The sequence below is a fragment of the Phoca vitulina genome, unplaced genomic scaffold (assembly GCF_004348235.1).
Source record: "Phoca vitulina isolate PV1807 unplaced genomic scaffold, GSC_HSeal_1.0 scaffold75, whole genome shotgun sequence".
Lineage (NCBI taxonomy): Eukaryota > Metazoa > Chordata > Mammalia > Carnivora > Phocidae > Phoca > Phoca vitulina.
Window position 1 is genome coordinate 2327609 of NW_022589778.1, and position 27060 is coordinate 2354668.

The 27060-nt window shown below is 34.6% G+C and overlaps 1 protein-coding gene across 1 annotated transcript in view; it reads right to left on the reverse strand.

Moving 5' to 3' along the window:
• Nucleotides 1–2507: 2507 nt before the first annotated feature.
• IFT74 (intraflagellar transport 74) overlaps nt 2508–27060 on the reverse strand; it is an 89780-nt gene continuing 65227 nt past the window's right edge. The window contains exons 14-20 of the mRNA XM_032393656.1: nt 22787–22840; nt 20909–21006; nt 19951–20077; nt 9276–9439; nt 8615–8740; nt 4488–4548; nt 2508–2822 (exon numbers count right to left, since the gene is read on the reverse strand). Coding sequence (XP_032249547.1) covers nt 2704–2822; nt 4488–4548; nt 8615–8740; nt 9276–9439; nt 19951–20077; nt 20909–21006; nt 22787–22840 — 749 coding nt within the window. The 3' untranslated portion in view covers nt 2508–2703. The remainder of the gene's footprint in view (nt 2823–4487; nt 4549–8614; nt 8741–9275; nt 9440–19950; nt 20078–20908; nt 21007–22786; nt 22841–27060) is intronic.

Below are 27060 nucleotides of genomic sequence, written 5' to 3' on the forward strand. Positions count from 1 at the left end.
TCAGTTGGTGGAAAATGTGAATCTTGATCTTGGGGTCATGAGTTTGAGCCCTATTTTGGACAAAGAACTTAATTTTAAAAATTGTCTTTTTAAAGATGTTCAATATCAGTTCTCAAACTGAATCTGCAATTTAAAGGCAAAACCTACTTTTATCTGGAAAGGTAAATGAAAATGAAAGATATGTTACTATTAAAATAGATGACAATAATGCTCTAGTAGTCCATCTTGATTTCTTCTCACTTTAAGTCTAAATGTTCTAATTTCCTGGCAGGGAGATAGCAAGAACCATGGGAGCTTCTACTAACTGGTCTTTTATCTCTAGTGTGAATGGCATTATTCTATCAGAATGTGGTCAAAATCAAGGACTCCCCAGTTAGTGAAAATGAGATTCAAGAACTCATGTTTATTTATTGATGAAGGATAAGGATGGGAAAAACAAAGACTTGCTAACTTTCCCATGTTGATTTTCATTAGTAAAATTACTCAGCATGTTTGTTCAGTCTGCAGCTTCTTTCCATATGACTTACAAGGTGTTGTTTTAACAGGAATGGAACTCACTGAGCAATGTGACTGACTGAGGAAGAGCCGGTTCATGCAGATAGTAGCCTCCAGCTCTATCCTAGCAAAGAAATATTCTTGTTGGATTTGTTGAAAAGCTCTGAGAGGAAGGAAGAGACATTAGTGAGAATTTCCCTCAGATAACACATGTTTTAGTTTAAAGAAATCCTGCTCAATTATGTTCCGCAAATATCATATATGAGTAATTTAAAACAGAGGTTGGAAACCTTGCTTTTTTTTTTTTTTAAAGAAATTTTCTTTTTTTTTCTGCCAAGCTTCTCATTCTTATAATGCAAACACATATGTTTATTAGATAAGTCATTCTTCCTCCTACCTTCTTTCTGGGTGAAGATTGGGTCAGATCTAGTTCAATAACTGCAGAGTTGTCTTATTACCATACTTCTTTTCCACAGGTTAGAAGTACCAACTGTATATAGAACTTTATTTGAACTTTTGTTGCATTTCTAAATATTATATGTACATGATAGATGATTTTGAACGAAAATTTTTAGACCAGAAAGTCCAAGGAAGATTAAAACAACCACAATCCCACCACTCGGGGGAAAAAAAACCCCAAAACCCTTAAATACTATATACTCTTCTTGATCTTATTGTATATTAGCATATTAAGGGCTCTTAGCAGTCAAGAAAAAAGAAAACAATTTACCTTTGTTACAAACCATGTTTTCCAAACTTCGACCATGAATCCTTTGGTGGCATAACACCTATTAATAACCTGAAGAACTCAAGATCTGAGGAACACATTTTTATTTATTTTATTTTATTTTATTTTTTTTAAAGATTTTATTTATTTGAGAGAGAGAATGAGATAGAGAGAGCATGAGAGGGTCAGAGGGAGAAGCAGACTCCCCGCCGAGCAGGGAGCCCGATGTGGGACTCGATCCCGGGACTCCAGGATCATGACCTGAACCGAAGGCAGTCGCTCAACCAACTGAGCCACCCAGGCGCCCAGGAACACATTTTTAGAATGCCACTTTAATGAATGTATCACTGTCCAGGATCTTCAGCCATATTAGTAATCCAGAGTTAAACAAAATGCTCACCCGTCTACATAATCTCACACATATTAAAGTTGAAGAGTTTACGGTGATATATACTTCAAGAAAGCAACAGGTATGGGTAATTTATAATATGTAAACTATATCTCAATAAAGCCCCCCACTTTTTAAAGAAACCAATATGCTTGTGTTTCAGGAATACTGAGAAGTGGAGTTACTTGATGAACATGAAATCAGAGCAAAAGGAGGATAGTTTTACGAATTATTTTATGCTGGCCAAGATGACTTATTCCTGCCCACAAGAGAAGATACCTCTTTAGTTACTATAATATCTCCTAGATTTATACTATACAATTCTACCTCTTCTAGTTTTTCTTTTCAAATGTTCTGGCAATACAAAATTAATCTACTTACAGTCCAAAAGAGTGAATGTATACTCCAGAGTGGCAATGAACAGCCAACAGCCATTGTCTAAAACCGACTACCATAAGTGCATTTCTTTTAAACTTCATGTTTTTCCTAGTATATACACATGAGGAAATATTTTTAAAATGCAAAGGTTAAAGTTTTCAATTCTGAATCTTTAGGGATAACTGATATACAAAGAATATTTGTTAATATACTTACCTGCAACTTTATATTCCCTAAAATACATCAAATATACCCTATTTGAGAAATAAAGTTCAAAGCTAAACATCTCCCTGCCATTCTTACTTTTTCTAGAAGCAAAACTTGACAAGGTTGACATAAGTACTAAATCAGAATCTCACTCCACGTATCCCTCCTAGCATTGACATGTAAAAAAATGATCTCATTTGCTGCCATGATGGATTATACCAACTAAATGAATCTCAATGGCCACTTCTAGTTCATCTTTTGGTTGGTTGACACATTTTTATCACCCACACAAATACAAATATAAAAAGATGCTTTTCTGTATGCAAACTTTTTATTGAACTATTATACTATTTAAAATAGTATAACCTCTTCGAAGAGGTCACAAAAATTATAGAACTCAAAATTTTTAGGTAAAACTCTTCAACGGTAAGTTATTCTTTTTCAGTCAGCTTATACAAAGTTTAGCAGCAAGAGCATACTACTATAGAGACTTGCAGTTGGTTCAGACTCAGTTTCTGCTCATGCTATGTAGAGCGTCCACGATGCTTTTATTGTACTCTGCAATCTGCTTGGTTACATTCTTCATAATTGACTGGTAATCACTCTCTTGACTCTTGGTTGCTATGACTAATTACATGAGTTAAGGGGGAACAGTGATCAACAAAAATAGTAATCCACTTTGGCTTAGGAAGGAACTAAATCATTTTTTTTAATTTTTCTTATTGAAAATTGAAAATGGTCAGAAAAAGCACAATTAGAATATATTAAAAAATATATATTAACAGATTAAGATCAATTGAAACCTAAAAGGCTAAGCAAAACTTGTTTCAAAAAAGTTCACCTACATACTATAAGAGCTTTTTTTTAAAAAAAGATTTTATTTATTTATTTATTTATTTGAGAGAGAAGAGCAGAGGGAGAGGGACAAGCAGACTCTGCACTGAGTGCAGGGCTCCACATGGAGCTGAATCTCATGACCCTGAGCCAAAATCAAGAGTTAGATGCTTATTAACCTGACTGAGCCACCCAGGTGGCCCTAAGAGCTTTTTTATAGTTAATATTATGCATCTTAATCTAATTCTGGTCTGTGAACAACTGAATGTTCAGAAGAACCATGTTTTCTAGAGTACCACACTGAATTTCAGAAGTCTCTAGAATTCACTCTACTTCAAAATCCCCTACTTTGTGTTGCATAAACTAGACCGCTGGACTAAAGCACATTGAGAGTCTTTTGCTTTTAAACTGAGTAGCACGACTGCTGGGAATAGAGCCCCAATGCATTTGATGTGGAAGTAAGCCAGGAATCCACGCTGCCCTGAGCTGAAGTTTGGCAGTTTCCTGGAGGAGAATCTAAACTACCAATGAGTCAGGAGCTACTTCTCCAAGCTAGAGATGTCCTTAAACGGTCAAAGAAGGGAATAGAAAATAACTTTTGGGGAAATGTTTCTTATAATTTTACAACACATGTCCTCAGTAGCTGCTTCCTCCTATATAATCACACAAAAAGATTAGCAAGAAGATGGGATTTAAGTCCCACCCTGGTAGAAATTGAAGTTGAATTGGCTGAAACACAGATGAGCTTGAAAGTCAAATTTCTCAGGATACTACTGGGCTTACGTCCCTCTGCTGCCCAGATACCCAAGGTACAGCATTATAAGCAACAGCAATTATGAATATACATATATGCATGGTTTCATATAATTCTTTTAATAGCTCTATGAGAAGGAAATATTAACTATATTTGAGATGACAAAATTGGGGTTTAAACAAATTAAATAAATTGCCCGAAGTCCCTAACCTACAAGTAGTAAAGTCAACACTGAAAATTCTGTGCACTTAAATCACTATGCCAGACTATGACTTTGTACAGTCTGCTTTCTATTGTCACTTTGGTATACACACACATACCCTAATTATTGTAGACTGGAAACTGAGTCTTACTCATTTATTCCCCACATAGTTTAGCTTGGTGTTTTGTACATATTAGGTATTTGATAAGTTTGTGTTAAATTTCATTTCATTTCATTTCTTTAAAGAAATTCTTAGAAAAAAAAATCTCTCTGGGGCGCCTGGGTGGCTCAGTCAGTTGAGCATCTGATTCTTGGTTTGGGCTCAGGTTATGATCTCAGGGTTGTGAGATCGAGCCCTGCATCAGGCTCCCCGCTCAGCGGGGAGTCAGCTTGAGATTCTCTCTCTCCCTCTACGTCCCCACTCCCCGCCTCAAATAAGTGAATAAATCTTAAAAAAAAAAAAAATCACTGTCAAGTTCATTTGCCGTTTTTTAAAGGATACATTCTTTCATCACAAAATTATTTTGCTCATGGTGTTGCCACTTCCTCTCCAAATTTGTAAGCTAAAAAACACAAAATAAAAATGTTAAACAGTACCCATATTCAAAATAATTATACACGCTTTTAAGAGGATAAGAAAAAAAAAAACACTCAATTTTAAATCTTATCAACTCCTTGCATTTTGGTGAGATAAAGGCATGGCAGACAAAAAGGAAAATTAGAAAGGATTAAACAACAGTAAATACATTAATAAATACAATGTTGAATTTGACAACAGGCTTTACTCTATATGTTTAATTGGAAAATATTTACAATATTTATTATGCCAATGAACATGCCAACTGAAAGACAATTTATGACTTTTCCCTTTCCAAAAAGAACTTGAAAGAAAAGAATGGGACATGATGGGAATCTCTCCTTGAAATCTGGAAGTCTAATGCTACAAATGTGATATATATTCTAACACTGTCAAAGGTTCAACTATATAGGAGTAACTTCCTTATTTCCAGGGCTAAATTTCCTGTCTAATTCCACAAGCTGTGATAAGAGCAGAGCTGCAGTGTGAAGATTATAAGAGGGTTGGTAAAAAGCTGGCACTGTTACAATAATTTCTGCATCAACAGGAAGCTAATGTGGATATTATATTGATGGTTGCTTCCTCAGAAGACAATTTTACTGTTATAGAATTAAATTGTTTTTCTGATTTAATTAACCTTTTAACTCTGGGTTATAGTCTTTCTTTTTTAAGATGCACATAGTATTTTTCCTAGGCAAAGGACTGTCTGAGAAATGAAACATTACAATAACATTCTGTGTAGGCATTTCTAGGAGGTAATGATCATTTTTAAGAATCTGATAACTAAAGCAGCATTAATATTTCTACTCTCATGTTAAAATTATTTTCAGGGTATATGTTCAGTATTAATGTAGTATCCATCCCACTGTTTCCTCTAAAGAGAGAAATCTAGGTATTAGGATAAATCCTAACTAATTAATTATGTAAACTGTATGTACTGTGAGTTAACACTATTAAATCAGATCTGGCTCCCCAGATAGGAACTCAAAGTTAAGATGGACTTAAGGAAGCAGTCAGCACTTTTTGGCAATAAATCTCTAATAACCTTTTGCAAAGTCAAGTACCAAACTTTTCCCCTTTGTTTCATACAAAGAGGTGGCCTTCTTAGAATGCAGACCTCTTAAGTGCTAAATGAATAATGCTATAAAAGCAACACTCTGTCAGATGGTCAACTTCCTTATATATTATACATCTGTATTAGTGACTTGCCTTTAAACCTCTGAGAATATCTTGAAGCATGAATCTGTTTTTTCCCTACAACTTCCTTAAACAGTCTGTTGTATATATTCTTTATATATTTTGGATATTAACCCCTTATCAGATATTATGATTTGAAAATATTTTCTCCCATTCCGTAGGTTGTTTTCATTTTGTTGATTGTTTCTTTTGCTGTGCAGAAGCCTTCTAGTTTGATGTGGGCATACTTATTTATTTTTGCCTTTGTTGTTTGTGCTTTTGATGTCATAACCAAAAAACTGTTGCCAAGACTAATGTCAAGGAGCTTTATCCCTAATGTTTTCTTCTAGGAGTTTTATAGTTTGTTCCAATATAAAGATATTTAAATGATATCAAATAAATAATAGCCATTCATCAAAAAGTCTGTTATGAAATTTATCTATGTCAAAAAGCGGTTTTCGAGAAAATAGTTGCAAAAGGAGACCAGATTTTATTTGATCAATGGGGATTTCCAAAAAGGAACAAATAATATAGAGAAGGATGGTAAATTGTGAGTTGTTATGAATTCCTGTTATCAGTATAAGGGGTTAAGTATATGATTAGCACTTGATGTGGGAATAAACAAGTAGCCATTGACTGGCTCTAAGAAATTGTGTTTGTCAAGTGTTTTCCTCCTTAATCTATTCAGTGAAAAAGGAGAGCTGATATTCCATAAGCAGTATCAGTATTTTTTCCTAAGAATCATTTAAGACAATGGCCTCATAAACTTCTTAGATTTCTTCTCCAGTATCCATCCCCAATCTAAACAGCCTAGGATAATTCTGCCACTTACAAATCTATATCTAGACCTGTTTATTATAAAGTAGAGACAGAATAACTGATAAATCTGAATATGTAAAATAGTGACTTCTAAGCTTTTAGTAGTTGTGGCAAACTCTGATGAGACGTCACCCCTTTCAAGATGAATATAAGGTATGTTTTTGTTTTTAAAATGGTAAATCCATACAATGAAATACTCATAAAAATATCAAAAAGGAGCTTGAAAACATTTGTGAGAAAATGAATGTTTAAAGACTGTATGCATAGAATTTCATTTTTTGTAAAAATAATATAATCAATATGGGTGTATAACTGCAAAGGAAAAAAGTTTACAAGGATATTATACCAAAATGTTAACAATGATTGTCTATCATGATCATGTTACCATTTAAAGAAAAGGAAGAACGCATTTAGCATTAATAAATCATAGTTGCAAATTGCTAATATATACTAATTAGATGAGATGATCAATCTTTATCTACTGATTTTGTACATGCCACACATGCTTCATTTAATCCTCCAACAAATACTTACTGAACACCTATTATGTGCCAACCACGGGCACAGTGTGGGGAGAAAGTGAATGAAACAGGTATCATCTCTACCTTCTCAGACAGGACACTCAATCTCTAAGACCTCCGACATTGTTCAGGTAATTCTATCAGTAGGATAAATGATGTGAAAGGGGGGTTTGTCTGTGAATCCTGTGTAAATAATGAGAAATGTACATCAAGAAGTTCAAGGACAGGGGGTGCCTGGGTGGCTCAGTTGGTTAAGCGGCTGCCTTCGGCTCAGGTCATGATCCTGGGGTCCTGGGATCGAGCCCCACGTCTGGCTCCCTGCTCAGCAGAGAGCCTGCCTCTCCCTCTCCCTCTGCCTGCCACTCTGCCTATTTGTGCTCTCTCTTTCTCTGTCAAATAAATAAATAAAATCTTTAAAAAAAAAAAAAAAAAAAGAAGTTCAAGGACAGGACTGCTTTTTACAGCATTAAACAGTTTTAAAACTAAAAATAACCTAAATGTCCAATAATATGAAACTGGTTCAGTAATTTATACTATATCCATTAAGTCAAATATTATATAGAATCATATTTTTAGGGGCGCCTGGGTGGCTCAGTCATTAAAGCGTCTGCCTTCGGCTCAGGGCATGATCCCAGGGTCCTGGGATCGAGCCCCGCATCGGGCTCCCTGCTCTGCGGGAAGCCTGCTTCTCCCTCTCCCACTCCTCCTGCTTGTGTTCCCTCTCTCACTGTGTCTCTCTCTGTCAAATAAATAAATTAAATCTTAAAAAAAAAAATCATATTTTTAAAAGCTATGACAAGGCAAACTACTTATTAGGTATAGTTAATAATGAAAAACAAGTTTCCAAATATGTACAATATGATACCATTTCTATAAATATATAGAAATAAATGTATACATATATATAAAAAATGTGTGTACATATATACATATAGACTAGAAGGACCCACACAAAAATGACAAGAATTAATTCTTCTGTGATATTAGTCATTAAGGTTTATTTTCTCTATTTGTGGTTTTTGTGAGTTAGCAAAGTTTCTCCATTAAAAATGTTTTAATTTTGGGGCACCTGGGTGGCTCAGTCGTTAAGGGTCTGCCTTCAGTTCAGGTCATGATCCCAGGGTCCTGGGATCGAGCCCCACATCGGGCTCCCTGCTCAATGGGAAGCCTGCTTCTCCCTCTCCCACTCCCCCTGCTTGTGTTCCTTCTCTCGCGGTTGTCTCTGGCAAATAAATCTTAAAAAAAAAAAAAAGTTTTAATTTTGAAATTTTTAAAAGCTATTATCAGCCGATAGGCTGTGCCCAGAACAGGGCCTATCACAGAGTAGTCCTTCAATATAGGTTTATAGAAGGAGAGCAAAAGTAAATTCATTCTGAGTGGAGATTGTACAGTCTGGCTATCTTCAAAGCACAAAGTCTGGAAGGATAAATACAGCAAGTTAAAAAAAATTGTTTCAGGGTGAAAATATAGATTAAAAACATGGGACAGATAGTTTAAAAACAGAAATAAATTTCAGAGTCTTTTTTTTCTTTTTACCTGAGAATGTGTCTCATTTTCTTGCAATTGTGTTTTTAGTGTCTCAAATTCTACGTTTAGCTTCTCTGTTATTTTCTTAAAGGCATTTCTGCGGGTTGTTAATACTGTTCTCTCCTGATGTAACTTCTAGATAGATCCAAATAGAAATAAATAACAGACTTTAGCAAATATCTAGTAAGCCAATATAAATCATTTTTAACTTAAATAATTTCAATGATATTCTGGTAAAATTCTACCAAGATTATAATTACTCTAAAACCTGTTTGTAAAAATATCTTTTGAGATATAATAAGCTAAATTAGTATTAACTGTATTAATAACTCTACTAAGGCTGCTATATATGTGTTCCTATCCAACCAAATTTACTTTAAATTAATGTAAATAGCAATGAAAAACCACTGATGAGTAAATCTTAAGGAGGGAAATTTCATAATCAAACCTGCATTTAACAAAGTTCATATTTGTTGAAATGCTCTTGCTTTTTCTTGCTTTGCCTTTTGTTTAAAACTTACATCTCTCTAAATTCCTCCTATATACATAAACATCTTAGCTTATATATCAAACAATCAACTGCAAATAATAAATTCTATGAACTACATATATATTAAATTTGATCAAGAAAAAAAAATTTGAATAAGTCTGTAAGACTGTTACCATTTACCTTTTTCTTTTCTTCACCTGATGATTTTAAAGCCGGCAAATCATTATATGTCTCCAGGTCAGCTGTCATTTGCTTAATTTTGCTTTTCAGAGAATGTTGTTCCTCAGTCATCTTACTTTCCAGAAGTTCCATTTTCTGTAGATCCAACTGTAGACGTTGACTATCTGAAACACAAGAAAATTCAAGACCAAAATTAGTCAAAACTTTATTCCTTTCACAAAGAGAAATGCAATGCAACCATTAAAAATCATGTTTTACAAGAATATCTGCAAAAGAAACATGTTTCACGTTGTGCAACCAGTGAGACAATACAAAGGTAAATTAAGAAAAAAAAATATTCATCCTCCAGGTAACCAACATAACCTGATATATATCAACCATATTTATCTCCATGCTCATACAAACATTTAAGAATGCACATAGGTGTTTTTTTCTTTACTTAATAACATATATTATGAGATAAAGGCCCATTATTTTTAATAGGGGCATGAAAGCAAATTATGAAATGTTTTTTATATATATACATATATATATATGTATATATATACACATTTGAACAAAATTTTACAACTACAGTCAATTCTCATTACTTACGGTAGTTTTATTCTATAAAGTCACTGTAAATATTGAGTTAACAAATACTGAACTATTGCTCCTAGAGGGGATATAGGGTTAGGTTCCTGAGAGCCTCTGGTCATAGTATTTTCATCAACCAACTAACACATAACCTTGTTTTATGTGTGTTTCTATTTAAACACACCTTATTTAATATATATTTTTCATTCATTAACACTGAACTCAAAGCCAACCTTATGCCTGAATGAAGCTAATCTAACATAATGAAGCTAATCTGTAAGGCACAATGCAGTCTTCTTGGGCTTAGGAACACAAGCCAACACTTCAGCAGTATGCTTGGGAGCCATTTTATATAGCAAAATCACGAACAAAAAGTACAAAAATATGGGGAAAAAATGGCACTAAATATGTCACATAAAGGATACTTGCTAATAGTGTGAGGACTAAAACAAGAAGACAGTGTTGCTTTATTTGACCTCTTCTGGGAATGCATGTCAGGCAATTCACATTTTTGACTCTGCACATGTCCACAAATGACTGTGAAAGTGCTAAAAGTACTGATTTCGGGGCTACAAATTAATTATGGTGAGTAGGCAAATTCACAAATACAGAATCCATGAATAATGAGGACTGAGAGTATAGATGTGTACGTGAAGGAGGGAGTGTGTGTGTGCGTCTCATACTTTGTTTTTAAAGTATGAAGCATCTACTATGTGTTAGGTGCTAAGAATATAATGGAAATCAACAGAAACATTGTTTTTGCTCAAGGAGCTATATTCTAGAAGTAGAACCAGTAAATTAAATATGCATTTATAATAAATGGATAACTACTATGAAAATAGTAATACAGGTAACAGTCTTTACTACTATGAAAATAGTAATACAGGTACTGATCAAGAGCGTTCTCTAAAGACATGCCTTTTAACTGAGTAAGGCCTTAAGGATTAGGAATCAACCAAACTAAGGAGAAAGTAAATGTGTCCCAGAGAACACAATCAACATGTGCAAAGTCTAGAGGTAAGAAAGCATGGTACATATGCACAAATAACAGAAGTTCAGTATGACTAGAACCCAAAGTTCAAAGTGGGAAGAATTTCAGTTCATGAAGGGCTTTTTAAATGAAAATAGAGGGAGGTGGAACTTTATCCTAACGGCTATGAAAAGTAATCGATGGATTTTAAATCGGAATGTGGCATAATTAAATTTTAGAAAGTTCACTCCGGTTTCAATGTGGGCAATTAATTGGAAAAGCATTAATTGGTACAGAAAGACCAGTTAAATGTTGATTCAGTGATCTACATAAGTAATCTTAGACTAGTGTAGGGAATTTTTTTTTTTCACTAAGCAATATTAAGTGCTTTCTGTGTGCCAGGCAAACTTCTAGGCATAGGGGATACAGCAATGAACAAAGCATATGAGAATCCCTATCCTTATAGAACCTATATTCCAATGGAAGACAACTATATATATGAAATCTAAAGCTATCTCACATGGAAATAAATGAGGAAAAAAACGAAGGACAGATGTAGAGGGACTCAAGAGATATTAGAGAAATTGACTGGATACAGTGGTTGAGCAAGAGGAGTCAATGGAGAGTCCCATTTCCAACTTGAGTAAAGGAGTAGACAGTAGGAAAGGCAGAGGGAGGTATCAACTTTTGTTTGTAGGAGGGAATGAGATGAAGGGTTCATGCCAACTTAGGATATGCTATTCGAGTTACCTCAGAAACACCCAAATAGTAAACATGCCCACATGCCCATATATAGATATATGGGTCTGAAGCCCTGAGAGAAATTTGAAGACAGAGATTTTGAAATCATCAACATAGAGACAGCACCTGAAGCTATGGGAATGGGTGAAATCATCAAGAGAAAAGGATTCATGACAGAACCTGTAAGAATAACAAATTTTTAAAGAATAAACTTACATGAAGGATCCCATAAAGGAGAATAAGAAATGACCAAAGAAATAAAAGAAAAATCAGAAACGATAGTGAAAAGACATTTCAAGAATAAAAGAGTGGTTTGTAATGCAGAATACTACTTAGAGATTTAAAACAAACAAACAAAAAGACTGCAAAATACAAGTTAGACTTACTGTCCAGGAAAACCTTGATGTATTTCCTGAGAAAAGATTTCATAGAAAAGAAAATGGGACCAAGAGGGAGAGGAAGGCTTTTAAAAATTTGGATGTGAAACCTCTGAAAGGGAGGGATGATAGCTGGGCAGAGAATACCTGGAAGAGGCTTTTTCTTTTTTTTCCAAGATGAAATATAAAAAAAAAGACTGGAGAATATATTGGCAAATGACATATCTGCTAAAGGGTTAGTATCCAAAATAAATAAAGAACTGATACAACTCAACACCAAAAACCCTCAAATAATCCAATTAAAAATGGGCAGAAGACATGAACAGACATTTTTCCAAAGAAGACATACAGGTGGTCAACAGACACATGAAAAGATACTCAACATCACTCATCAACAGAGAAATGCAAAAACTACAACTACTACTACTCACACCTGTTAGGATGGCTAAAATAAAAAATATAAGAAACAAGTGTTGGTGAGGATGTAGAGAAAAAGGAATCCTTGTGCACTATGGGTGGGAATGCAAACTGGTGCAGCCACTGTAGAAAACAGCATGAAGCATCCTCAAAAAGTTGAAAATAGAACTACCCTATAATCCAGTAATCACACTACTGGGTATTCACCCCCCAAAATATAAAAACACTAATTGAAAGAGATACATGCATCCCTATGTTTACTGCAGCATTATTTACAATAGCCAAATTATGTAATCAGCCCAAGTGTCCATAGGTAGATGAATGAATAAAGAAGAAGAGGTGTGTGTGTGTATATATATATATATATATATATATATATATATATATATGGAAGTGTGTGTGTGTGTATATATATATATATACACACACACAATGGAATACTATCCAGCTATAAAAAAGAATGAAATCTTGCCATTTGCAACAACACATATGCAGCTAGAGAGCATACTGCTAAGCGAAATCAGTCAAAGAAAGACAAATACAGTATGATTTCACTCATATGTGAAATTTAAGAAAGGAAACAAATGAGCAAAGGGGAAAAAAGAAGAGAAAGAGACAAACCAAGAAACAGACTCTTAACTACAGAGAACAAACTGATGGTTACCAGAGGGGAGGTGGGTAGGGGGATGGGTTAAATAGATGATGGAGATTAAAGAGTTTACTTACTGTGATGAACACTGAGTAATGTATAGAATTGCTGAATCACTATATTGCACACCTGAAACTAATATAACACTGTATGTTAACTATACTGGAATTAAAATAAAAAGCTTAATAAAAAGAAAAGAAAAAAGACTAAATACCAAAATTTAATAATCATAAACTCTTGATAGTGAGACTGTATTTTATATTTTCTTATTTATCCTTTTCCATATCTCCCAAATCCTCTATAATGAATACAAATAACAATAAGAAAACAATATTTAAAAAATATTCTGTTCTGATAGAATTATACAATATCTACCTTCTCTATTTCAGAGACTTAACATTGTGGTTCTGACTTTATTTTTTAATTTACTTTTAAATTTTTAAAAAAGATTATTTACTTGAGAGAGAGAAAGAACGAGAGCACAGAGGGAGAGGGAGAAGTAGACTCCCTGCTGAGCAGAGAGCCCAACGCAGGGCTCAATCCCAGGACCTGGGATCACAACCCAAGCCTAAGGCAGATGCTTAACCAATGGAGCCACCCAGGTGTCCCAAAAAAGTTCTTTTTTAAAGTGAAAGAAAAGTAATGGAGGGAACCAATATTATTGAGTACCTGAAATGTGCCTGGCTTTACGTTATCCCTTCTACTTTTCTTAACAGCCTTAGGAGGTAAATGTTATATGATGAAACTGAAATTTAGAAAGGTAATTTTTTTTTTTAAGATTTTATTTATTTATTTGACAGAGAGAGAGGGAGAGAGGCAGGCAGAGGAAGAGGGAGAAGCAGGCTCCCCACTGAGCAGAGAGCCTGACATGAGGTTCATCCCAGGACCCTGGGATCATAACCTGAGCTGAAGGCAGACACTTAACTGACTGAGCCACCCAGGAGCCCCATCAGAAAGGTCATTTGCCCAAGGTCACACAGCCAGTCAGGCTTTGGTGCTGAGTGATTTTTTTTTCTTTTTTTTGCTGAGTGATATTATCATGTTTATGAAAGGTTCATTTTTTTTTTAATGTTTTATTTATTTATTCATGAGAGTCAGAGAGAGAGAGAGAGAGAGAGAGGCAGAGGCAGAGGGAGAAGCAGGCTCCCCGCCTAGCAGGGAGCCTGATGTGGGATTCGATCCCAGGACCCTGGGACCATGACCTGAGCCGAAGGCAGACACCCAACCATCTGAGCCACCCAGGCGCTCTGAAAGCCCAGGTTATGATTTCATTTTTAAAACAGCAAATGTTAATGATTCAGAAAGATGCCTCAATGAGGAATAGTGAGCTATGAGAAAAGGAACAGTAACACTTGCTCAATTTTGCTATTCAGACTTCCCCAGGCATCATTCTTTGTTTTGCTTTTCTTATAGCTATCCAAGTAAAATGTGATTAGAGCAAACTAAAAAATGGATACTAAAATGGAGCTGAAATACATATATATATCATGCACATCCAGATGAAGGTATCTGAATTCAAACCTGCCTAAGCTAGTTTCCCCTCTCCTATGTTCCCAGGGCTAGGTATGACAATAATCCTAATATCCCAAACAGTTACTTGTTTGTATACAGAGGCATGTAGTGATACATTTTCATCCTTGAACACTTCGCTTTCACTTTACCTCTATTTTAAAGTAGGGATATGAATAGCCTCATAAAAATATGGTGATATTTCAGAGTATTAAAAGCCAAATGTGAACATCTTTCTTTTATTACTTAGAGATTTAGGGGTGAAAGATTTTTATAATAAAATAACATAAAGTTTAATCTTATAGTGGGATGTATTATTCCCTGTATATATGTATTATTTTTCTCTGGCATTTTTCATTGTTTTTTCTTTATGTTGCATTTTTGCAGTTTAACTATGATGGGCTTAGGTAAGGGATTTTTAATATCAATCATGTTTGGGGTTCAATGAGCTTCTTATATCTGTAGAACTTGGTTTTTCATCAAATTTGGGAAATTTTCAGCCATTATTGTTTCTTCAACTATCTTTTCTCCCCTATTCTCTGTGCCTCCACTCCTTCTGGGACTCCAATTATATGTATATCAGACTGCCTGAACCTGTCCCACAGATCATTTAGGTTCTGCTCATTTTTATTTCTTCTCCAGATTATATTATTTTTATTGATCCTCAAGTTCACTGACTCTTCACTTGGTTCTCTTTTGTAATTTTTATTTTTCTGTGGGATTCTCCATCTGTTCATCTGTTATGATTTTATTTTCCTTTAAATCCTTAAATATGTTTCTAAACGCTTAAAGTCTTCTGTTAATTTCAACATCTGGATTATCTTAGGTTTAATGTTTATTAACTGCTTTTCCCCTTGACTCAATTTTCCTATAAATTTTTATAGTATAATTGACACTTTAAATGACATGTTGTAGAGATTCTGGATTATATTGTGCTCCTTTGAAAAGTGTTGACTTATATTAAATGAGCAATAAACTTTGCTGAACTAAAACCCTAAACTTTTCTCCTTTGGAGTAGGCAGTATGTAAAATCTCTGTACTCAGCTCTTTCAACTTCTAACTGCTGCTTTTTTCTAGGCCCTCTAAAGTTTACCCAAATGCTTACATAGTTCACTGGTCAGATTAGGATCTGAATAGAGTTTATGCGTGGATTTTGGCACTTTGTTGCCCTCTTACCATGATGTCTCCCTCTATGTGGGGAAGGCATTAAGTTGGTTTCTTCATATAAAATTTAGCAAAATTTACTTGGAATTGAGTTTTATTATCTATACAGATTCTCTAATGGGAAAATCAAATACAAAGCTGCTATTAAACCTTCTTCTTCTACCTATGAAACCAGAGAGATTATGGATTAAAATATAGGTGGAAGGTAACATTACAGTAAAAATATCATGTTCAAAATTGAATGACTCTCTATGTATAACAATTATCATAGAGCATAAACTATCAAATAGTTTTTTTAAGGCTTCAAAAGACAGTGATTTAAGAAAGGAAGTTTTTCCCAACCAAATTGAAATTGGTATAATTAAACTTGAGCATTTCCTTTTGTCCCTTGCAGAGTCTTAAAATCCAAACATACTGACATATATGTTATAAAGAAACATATGGATATATGGACTTAAATGTTGTTGAGTGTGTTTTGTTTTGTTGGATTCATATCTCAACTAGGGTTGAAAACAATTAAAATGAAAATCAAAGTGCTAAATCAAAGTCACTGAGGCTTATGGTGTTTCAATGCTCCAAAAAGAAAATGTATGTAGCTTGTATATTTTGACTGTTCAGTGAAATGTTATTGAACTCTAACTGAAGTTTAATTTGAAGATCTATTAGGGACATACATTTAGGAGCTATACAAACTGATTTTCCTAGAGAAAGGGAGAAAATGGTTGGTTGGTATAGGGTAAAGTTTATCTTCCTTTAACAGCAGGTCCCCTTGAAAAGCTAAAAACTTCTCCAAGGGAAGAGACAGGAAGAGGATGCAGACTAGTTCCTTCTGATATGCTATGAAGTTGCAAAGTTTACTAAGCAGTGTGTACATAGTAGCAAAATCTCAGAAGGAACCACTTTGACATGGGGAAATGTTTCTGAAATATTCTGCCATCAGTGCATTTGTTTATTCCCTGGAGTTTCCTTTCCAAAAATATAAATAAAAACTATTGCTGACAGATTCCTTGCCTCTTTACTCATGCAATACACCAGTGTTTTGCAATCTCTTTTTTCCCCATTATTGTCCCCCCAAGGAGTCTTCTGTAGACTATTTTTTTGCTAATCACCACCCTCCCATGAAACTTGTACAGTGACCCTTTTGGGGGGCCACAAACCATTATATTCAAGATTTTTTTACTCTCCCTCCAAGAAATAATTTTGTCCCTTTGGGAATAATATTGGCTCATTAAGAAACAAGAGTACACAAAGAAAATCAACCCTACACAACCCTGATTTTCCTGATTTTAATTTTTAATTTAATTTTTAATTATATAGAATTATATAAAGTCTATATAAGTTCTATATAATTTCCAATTATAAATGCAAAAGCCAAAGGGAGGCAATTCACAAGTGGGAATGTAAAATTCATTATCTCTGAAAGGTGAACAAGGATAGTATAGACTTTTTCTTTTTTTTTTTAAGATTTATTTGACAGAGAGAGAGACAGCAAGAGAGGGAACACAAGCAGGAGGAGTGGGAGTGGGAGAGGGAGAAGCAGGCTTCCCGCTGAGCAGGGAGCTGGATGAGGGGCTCGATCCCAGGACTCTGGGATCATGACCTGAGCCGAAGGCAGACGCTTATAACCTGAGCCGAAGGCAGACGCTTAACCGACTGAGCCACCCCGGCGCCCCGAATAGTATAGACTTCTTATGGTGACTTCTAGATACAAGAAAATTTTGATGGGGGATGGTGTTAAGGAAAGAGAGGGAAAATAATTTATATGCTTGGTTTAAATTAACACTTAAGAATAACTGAGTGAATGAAATTAATCGTAGGGGCCAGAAAATTCAAACCTTAATAAGGAAAATTTTCAGTAAAACCCTTATCATAGTAATAAACTCGAATAAAATTAAAGCCAGTTCTCATTCTTTTCAACCCTACATCACTGGAGAAAATATAATGACTAGTTTTTAAAAGGAAATGTAAACACAAAGTATAAAAGTATGAAAGGATCAAAGTCCTTATAATTGAATTCATTTCCTGGTATTGATATTTACTTTTTAAAAAATGTGTTTCTTAACAGTCATTATACAAAGACAGCTTAAAGGAGGCAAAAACTTTAAATTGAAATTGACTTTAGATAAATGAAAACCTTAAAACTACCATCTAAAACACAAAACAGAGATTTCCTAGATGGAATAATTAAAGATAAAATTCTTTGGCTTATAGAAAGAAGAAAATAAAGATGTAAAAATACTCATATTTGAAAAGATCTCAAAGAGATATTTGCACACCCATGTTCATTACAGCATGAATCACAATAACCGAGAGGTAAAAACAACCTAAATGTCATCAGTGAATGAATAAAAAGTGTAATACATACATTCTATAGAATATTATTCGGCCTTTAAAAAAAGGAAATCCTGTCACATGTTACAACACTGATGAACCTCGAGGACATTATGATAAGTAAAATATCCATTCACAAAAAGACAAATATTGCATGATTTCACTTATAAGAGGTACTCAGAGTAGTCAAACTCATAGAAACAAAGTAGAATGTGGTTAGCAGAGGACGGGGATGAGAGGGAAATGGACAGTTGTTCAATGGGTAGAAGTTTCAGTTTTGCAAGATGAAAAAGTTCTAGACATCTGTTGCTCAACATTGTACTTATGGTTAATGGTTAAGATGATATATTTTATGTTATGTGTTTTTTATTACAATTAAAAAAATTCTGATAGTCAAACCAATAAATCAAATTCAGAACATACCTTCTCTAGTTTCTTAGCATATAATTCAGATATACAAATAAAACTACAGCAAACAAACTCTAAATAAATCTGGGCAGATAAAATATACTTTACTGTATAAAATAACTACTATCCACCTATATCATCAACCTAAATTCAACTGTATATTAATAACATTCAGCATACTTTTATAGGTCTATAATCCTTATATAAAACTCCCAGGTAACTCCATTTTAGAATGCAGAATTCTTCAGATTTTAGAAAAGTAACATAGCACATATATTATAATATAACTCCCACAGCAAGGCTTAAGGCAGCATCCTGTCATCAAGTACATAACTATTTCTGCAGCAAAAATTATGAACAGTCACATTAGGTAGGATAATTAAAGACTATAAACAGCCTCATGTCAGTTCAGGTCAGGTCAGGTTTTGCTGCCAGGAGCTTTTTAGATTTTGGGATTCCAGATAAATAAATATTGTGGATCCATTATTCCAATTAAAGAATCTCAACATTTTTAAGTTAGCAAATATTAATTCTTTATTCCTCATAATTTCACTAACTGCCAGTGTAATTCCAGGTAGAAAAAAAAAAACCATGGCTAATTCAAAGTCACCACACACCAGCATAAAAAAACACCCATAGTTAGAAACCATCAGTTCAAGAACCAAAGATTCTATACAAATTTTGACTTTACCCTAAACTCTTTTTTTTGAGTGTAGTTGACACACTATCCTAAACTCTTTAAGCTCTATTTTGTGTATTTGTTTTTAATCTCTATCTGCACTGTCCAAATGACAGCTATTAGCCACATTCGGCTTTTGAACATTTGACTATGTCTAGTCTTGAGACGGACTGTAACTGCAAAATCTCACTGATCATTTTTGTACTGATTACATGTTTAAACAATAATCTTTTGGATAAACTGATTAAATAAAAATATATTATTAAAATTCACCTGTCTGTTTACTTTTATAACCTACCTACTAGGAAATTTGAAATTATATATGTGGCTGGCATTACATTTCTACTGTAGAGTGTTGCTCTGGTATCATGTCGGTTATAATGGCTGAAACTAATTATAATTAAAATATTACTTCCTCGAGGATTCCTCTCCTAACTACCCAAGACTGGGGTGGATATGAACCCAATGTAATTCTGTTACTCCTTATCCTTCTATCATAGTACTGTTTCATTATATTTTAGTTGATTTTTGTCATTATTCCACCAAGCTGAAAGTTCCTTGAGGAAAGAGACTGGATTTTTTTTTTTTTTAATCTCTGTGTACCTACGTTATAGCACAGGCATAGAGCAAGCATTCAGTAAATGTTAAAAATGAATCAGAATGTCCCCAATGAAATACTATTAAGTTGATGTGAAAAGTCACACAAAATTCTGAGGCTATAAATGACTAGAGCAATAAGCAATCATAAATTATATTCTCAGCCTTTCAAAAATATCAACTAAAATACCATTAAATTTTTAAAGTTTCAATTTGTTACAGAAAAAAACAGGATATTAAAATCTATGTTTTCTCACCTGAAGTCAAATTCCTAGCTGTACTTTGTGATTTCTGCATTTCCGTAGATTTAAAATTGAGATCATCCTGCATCATCTTCAGCTCTTGATTGGTGATAGAAGAGATCTGTTTCATACGATTTATATTCTGTATTTGTAGAGAAATAAAAATGGAAAAAATTCGACTGATTTGATTCTCCAAGAAAACTCTTGGAAAACACTGCTAAACAACTAGATGTTCTGAATCAGTATTCTTTTTTGAAATACATCATTTATCATGTATGTTTTATGTATGTTTAGAAAAATATAGTGAGATTAAAAGTCAGGTTTTTGCAATAAGGAGACTAAATTAAAGTTAATGTAAAAGAAACAATTCTGAATTTTATCTCACTGTAGAAGAAATTCAAATACACTATTTTAAGAACTGCTTGGAGTCTTAAGACACATAGAATATTTAAAAGAGACTGCACATTTTTCCTTCTATGCCACCACTCATTAGTAGCTGCTCAACAAACATTTTTTTATGAATCAAGATATTCCTTGATAACCTATACTCTTGTAGGTTCTTACAAGAAAAGAATCCCTTCTATTCATAATACAAATGACCGTGTAAAAATGTATCAACATTTTCCATTAGAACATCTAGATTTTGAAGTTTCTGTGCAAACGTTACTTCTCCAAGTTCAGATACGTTAACAATGGAAGAAAATCATAATAATTACTCTGAATTGGCCCCTTACTTATGCTAAAAATTGACATTATACATATCTCATCCTTTTCCCCTATCATCCATAGCTGAATTTTGCTAGAAATACACAAATTAATAGCTTAAAGAAATAAAACAATAAGCAAGGGAATTTAAAGGAAACAGATTAAATGAACAGATGCAATAGTGAACCACTGCATTTTTTGAGCTGTATTTGGAAAGGTAATCACAGTAAAAATAATGAGGATGCTAAGACAGGTACATGGTACTCACTCTACTACAGTGCTCCAAAAGTGCAACAATGCTGGCTTCTATCTGTGCCTTCCTTTCCAGTTCCTGATTCTTAGTTTCATCAAAAGTCTCAATAAAAGCTGCAGATTCAAAATATGATGACAAGCTACTGTTAATATAGTTAACACTATATAAATTCTGATCTATAGATCTTTTTTTTTTTTTTTAAAGATTTTATTTATTTATTTGAGACAGAGAGAATGAGAGAGAGAGAGAGAGCACATGAGATGGGGGAGGGTCAGAGGGAGAAGCAGGCTCCCTGCCGAGCAGGGAGCCCGATGCGGGACTCGATCCAGGGACTCCAGGATCATGACCTGAGCCGAAGGCAGTCGCTTAACCAACTGAGCCACCCAGGCGCCCTGATCTATAGATCTTAACAGTACTTTCTAGAAATTCAAAGCAAATTTTCAATTATCACTATGTAATCTTTTATTAACCCAAGGGTAATTAAATTACTCAATAAGAATATTTCTACATACTTTCAAGCTTTTAAAGCTTAATAGTTATGATCTTAATACAAATAAACTAAAGGTTAAAAATTTGGGCTCAGAAGTAACAGCTGTATTAAGGAGAACATAAAAAAATCTGTTTTTACAGATCTCCTTGATATATCTATAATTATTCATACTTACAATTAGCCACTAATTTTAATATGGAAAGTAGTTGCTAATTACCTATTTCATCTGAAAATGAGTATTTTCTTTAAAATGTTGCATTAATCTCAACTAAGTAAATTATTTATTCACATTATAAATATTCTAAGAAATCTTCCTTTCTCTTGTCTAATATAGAATCAGTACGTAATTTACTCTTTTTCATATTCTTAAGGTATTTCTATGGCTCTTTTAAAAATAAAACTTACAGTTAAAATAACTTTACTGTTAGCAAGAAACAACGAATTAATTTTGAGATAATTTTTGGTACTTGCTGAGTTTTTTTTTTTTTAATATTTTATTTATTTATTTGACAGAGAGAGGGAGAGAGACAGCGAGAGAGGGAACACAAGCAGGGGCAGAGGCAGAGGGAGAAGCAGGCTTCCTGCGGAGCAGGGAGCCCGATGCGGGGCTCGATCCCAGGACCCCGGGATCACGACCTGAGGCGAAGGCAGACGCTTAACGACTGAGCCACCCAGGCGCCCCAAGTATTTGCTGAGATTTTAAAGAGTATTTGCTGGGATATTGTTAAATCAGAGTTGGCAATTACTACTTTATGGCATGCTTCTATGAAGGTAACAATTGACATGGGACCAATAAAACTTTACATTCTAGCAAAAATGATTATTAAAAAAGGAAACCAGTAACAGATAATAAAGATCAATTTTTAAAAATTTATGAATGTACAACACAATTAAGTTTAAGTGAAGGTCTACTTACAAAGTTAAGATTTTTAAAAAGTAAATGAGAAGCTGCAACAGAAGGCTACTAAAAGCTACAGTCAGTAACAGAACCAAGTAGCAAGATCTGAGGTAAAGGCTGATAAATAATGAGAGGAAGTATTATGAAAAGCTAAAAAAAAAAGGCAAAAGATACTAAAGATGAATACAGTGAAGCAGGAAAAAGAGAACATTCAACATTCAATCAGTAAGTGGTCTCTATACAAACAATAAATGTAAGTACTAGCTTTAGAATCTATCCCTAGCACAAAACTACTCATACACACACAAACGTGCAAAATCTTTTTAAAATTCTCTACCCATTCCTAAATTATGCTAGATATTTATTAATTCTTCAAGGCAAATACTTTGAATGTCCACACTTCTGCATTTATTATTAGCCACTGTATCTTCCCAAAATGAAATCTCTGATTTGGTATACATGAACAGATACCTGAGAATATTTTCATATCAGTAAGGTCACTTACTGTCCATATTTTCCTCTCGTTTTTTTAGTTCCTTGTACTTCTGATTCATTTCGCCTATAAGAGATACAAAATATAACATCAATTTCAAAAACTCCAGACACAGTGCTCTAAATGTAAAATATTTCTTAGGTTTTTCTATATACCAATAGTTATTGAATATTCGATATTTTCAATTCAGTGAAATTTTTTAAATTAACATACAATTTTTAAAACAACTATGTATGTATGTTTGATAATTCGGAAAAAATCTCCTGACTGGAAAAGACTAAATGCTTTTCAATGGTTCTCTATTTCAGTCCCAACTTGGACCCACTCAACCTGCACATGAACACTACTGGTGATGGGAAACATAAGCTCCCCAAAAAGTTCATTCCCATCTTTGAATAACTCACAACAGCAGGCAAAATAGCAAAGTAACCTCCCTCACAGACCTTAAAGTCTACAAAGACTGAACAAGCAATTAGAATTGCTATCGTATGACAGGGCACCTGGGTGGCTCAGTTGGTTAAGCCACTGCCTTCAGCTCAGGTCATGATCCTGGAGTCCCGGGATCGAGTCCCGCATCGGGCTCCCTGCTCAGCGGGGAGCCTGCTTCGCTCTCTGACCCTCCCCCCTCTCATGCTCTCTCTCTATCTCATTCTCTCTCTCAAATAAATAAATAAAATCTTAAAAAAAAAAAAAATAGAATTGCTATCGTATGAAAAAGGGTGCTGTAAGAACACAAAGACAACTTATCTAGTTAAGGAATTTCCAGGAATTTTCTCTAAGGAAGTAATAGTTAAGCTAAATTATAAAGAACAAATGAATAGGAGTTACCTGGTTGAAACAGAGAAGAGGTTCAAAGTCAAAGCATTGCAAGTAGGGAAACCCGAAAGTGAGGATGAGTATGGCAGCACAAGGAACTGAAAGAGTGGTATGGCTGAGGCAGAGAATGTGAAATGAAAAAGTGGCACAAAGAGGAGGCAAATGATGAGAGACCTTATAAGACACATATTATAAAAGTTTGGACTTCCACCTAAGGACAGTGGTAAAACTACTGAAGAATTTTAAGCAGGGGAATAAAATGATCAATTTGCATTTCTGAAAAATATTTCTGGTTGAATGAATAAAAGGCAAGTAATACTGGAGGCAATATGACCAGTTAGGAGGTTGTCACAGTAATCCAGGTAAAAGATGAAGGTTTCTTGGAGTAGAGCAGTGGCAATTAGGATGGAAAGTAGATTTTCAATCCAGTCACTTAAGAGCCAGAGTAAATAGATTTTGTATAACTCTCGGGTTTCTGGCTTGGGCAACTGAAGACATGGTAGTATAATTAACCAAAAAGAGAAGCAAGTTTAGGAACAAGTTGCTTACAACAGGTTTGGACATGTTGCATTTAATATATGTGGAAGACATGTTTAAAAAGGCAAAAATCCAAGACCCTGACAAATGGATGACGCTGGACACTTTAGCAGCATAAAGGGGCCATTAACAGAGGTAGATCGTGATTATTTTATAACAAAAGGATTTTCCGTGTAACAAAAACTGAGTTTTGGAAGGACACCACTATTTCCCTAGACTAGTGAGACCCTGTGTTCTCAGGGTCCCAGGTAGAGAAAGCAGAATAAATTTGCGCTTGCAACAACCTGTAATTTCTTTATCTAAATCAGTCAATTTTTAGCATTCTGGAAAAACTAAGGAACCTTATTAAGATGATGCCCAGTAAGGATGGAGAGAATAACAGACTTGAGATTCCTAAGGTGGTTCCTGATAAGAAGCTGGCACATTTAGAAGAACTTGAAGGGTTCAAAAAAAAAAAAAATCAGGGGAGCCAAAAGTTACAGTGCAGAGGTTAAAATGCAACAGTCAGCCCGTATTCTGTATAAACTCGTATGCAGTTTTTTCAAGTACTGGCTAAAGTTAGGAAGTAGAGTAAGACAGTTGGGGTAGAGCCTCGAATTACATGGAGGCATGGACTTTGTTATTAATAACAAATTTGTATATGATTAAGTTTTTTCAAAAATAGATTATAGACAAATTAATATTATGTCACCATTCACACTCACTTTATGGCAATAGTTTTTGAGTGAGAAACAAAGAATTAGAGCTGGAATACCCTCCATAGGAGGGTAATATGCATGGAAATGTTATACAACGTATGTGAAGTAGCAGAAAAGCTAGTTTCTGCTGAACCTGCCACATCCTAGGTTTCTAAGAACGTCCTGGTTGTCTGAGAAGTCCCACTCTTCAGAGATTGGTTAGGCATTAAGGGATTAGGAGGAAGGTCTGCATCCTAGGCTTTATAAAAATTTAACTACCATCTTATCTTTCTTCTTACAAACTTAAAAGAATCTCCTATACATGCTTTTTAAAGTTCTTCATCTTGCTATCAGACCTCCTTCTGCCATCTGCTTCTCCTTCTGCCATCTGCTTCTCCTTCTGCCATCCCAATGAAATTTCTCTCAGTAAGATTATGACTCCTTAATTATCAAATCCAAGGGGCAGTTCCCAGTTATTTCACCCCGCAATATCTGACACTATTGATACATTCTTCCTTCTTTTCAAATCTTTTCCTTATGTATTTTTGTTGTTGGGGTGGGAACTTCTTTGGTTTTTCTTACTCTCAGATCATTCCTTATGTCTTCTCTCATGGCTTTCCCTTTCTTCTACATTTAAATTCTGGTTTCTGCTTTTAGTTGACTTCTAATACTACATTATTTAACCTTTTCCCTAATTTTCTGATTATTTTATCCAACTGCTTACTAGATACATTCATGTGGGTATCTTTCAGGACATCCTAGTAGTAAATTCATAATTAAACTCATCAGTCTTCCCTTTCGAAGTCTGCACCTCTCCGTATTCCCTATTATATTTGGAAGTCCTTGGCCACAGACTTATCAACCAAGTCAGAAACCTGGGAGAATATTCCTTTCTTCTATTCTCAAATCCATGTTCTTAACTGTCATCAGATTGAGCTAGAAGACATATCTGGTCAATGTCTCCAGCTACACGGCTGGCCAGCTGGATTAGATAGGACAGAGAGCCCATATATCTTAGTAGATTCCCAAGCTTCATAAAACCTCTTCCCATATCACTGTTGCTAAGAGGAAAAGAGATCAGGGAACTAGTGAACTCCTCTAGTTTACGATTTCTCAGTTGGAGGATTCATATCTGAGCGGCCCATGAGAAGCAATGTACAGATGTGGACAGTCCTAAGTTAAGGTAAAATACAGGAGTTATTACCAAATCTATTCTTAGATTTACTCTCATAGGAGAGGACAAGATCATATATTGGGGATGCTAATCAGTATGTCACACTGGAGGTGCAAAAGCAGGTAAGTGAAAGGGTCTAAAGTAGTAAGATCAAGGAGACCAAAGGAGAAGGAAGAGGGTACATTGATAAAATAAGGGTTATTTTAGAGCTGTCCTCAAATTCTTAACATTTGATCTAATTATAGTTCTACATAATTTATTTATTCCAAATTTACTGAATGCCTGCTATGTGCCAGATACTGTAGCAGGTGCTGGGGAAATCAAAATGAACAAGATAGTTACAACCCTATCCTAGAGGAGCTTACAAATTATTAGATGTACCAAACCAAAAGTTACAATGGAACATAAGTGCTCTAAATGAGGTATGTATGAAGTCCAATAATAAGCAGATAGGTGAAAGACTTCAGCAGGTTCTTATATAGAGAAAATATTGTATCAGCAAGGCACTCTAACAGGTAATGTAGGAATTACAGAGATGAAGAGGACCTTTGCCTTCAAGACATTTATACTCTACCAATACAAGTACCCCAAAATTATAAACTATAAATTCAGGCTTTTTTCTCTCACATGGAGGAAAAAAGAAATGGGTATGGACTATTACAAAGACTTGGAAAACTGTAGAGAGGATATCATTGTTTTCTGATGCTCTCTGCCATAGAAAGCTAGTGGAGTAAGGGAGATATGCTTTTCTTGCGCTACCAAGGGACTGAGGAGCATCACAGCCTCCTTGGTCCTCACTGCCAGTTCATCTGACTCTTCTCCACCATCCAATGTTCCCTTGATTCTAGGCTTTCAGAGCTATCTTGACTTTTATATTCTGAGAAGTAGTTCTGCCCCTGCAGAAGGTCTGAGTACCATTTTCCCCCCATCTTCTATCTTGATTAATATATAAAAAGCCATATGCTAATGACTCTTCTGGCCTCAAGCTCCCCAAACTGGCAGGCCTACTGATTTTGGAGGTGAAAGCGCAGCAAACAGAAAATAAAATTAGAGAAGGGGGCCAAGAATAAAACCCCAAAGGA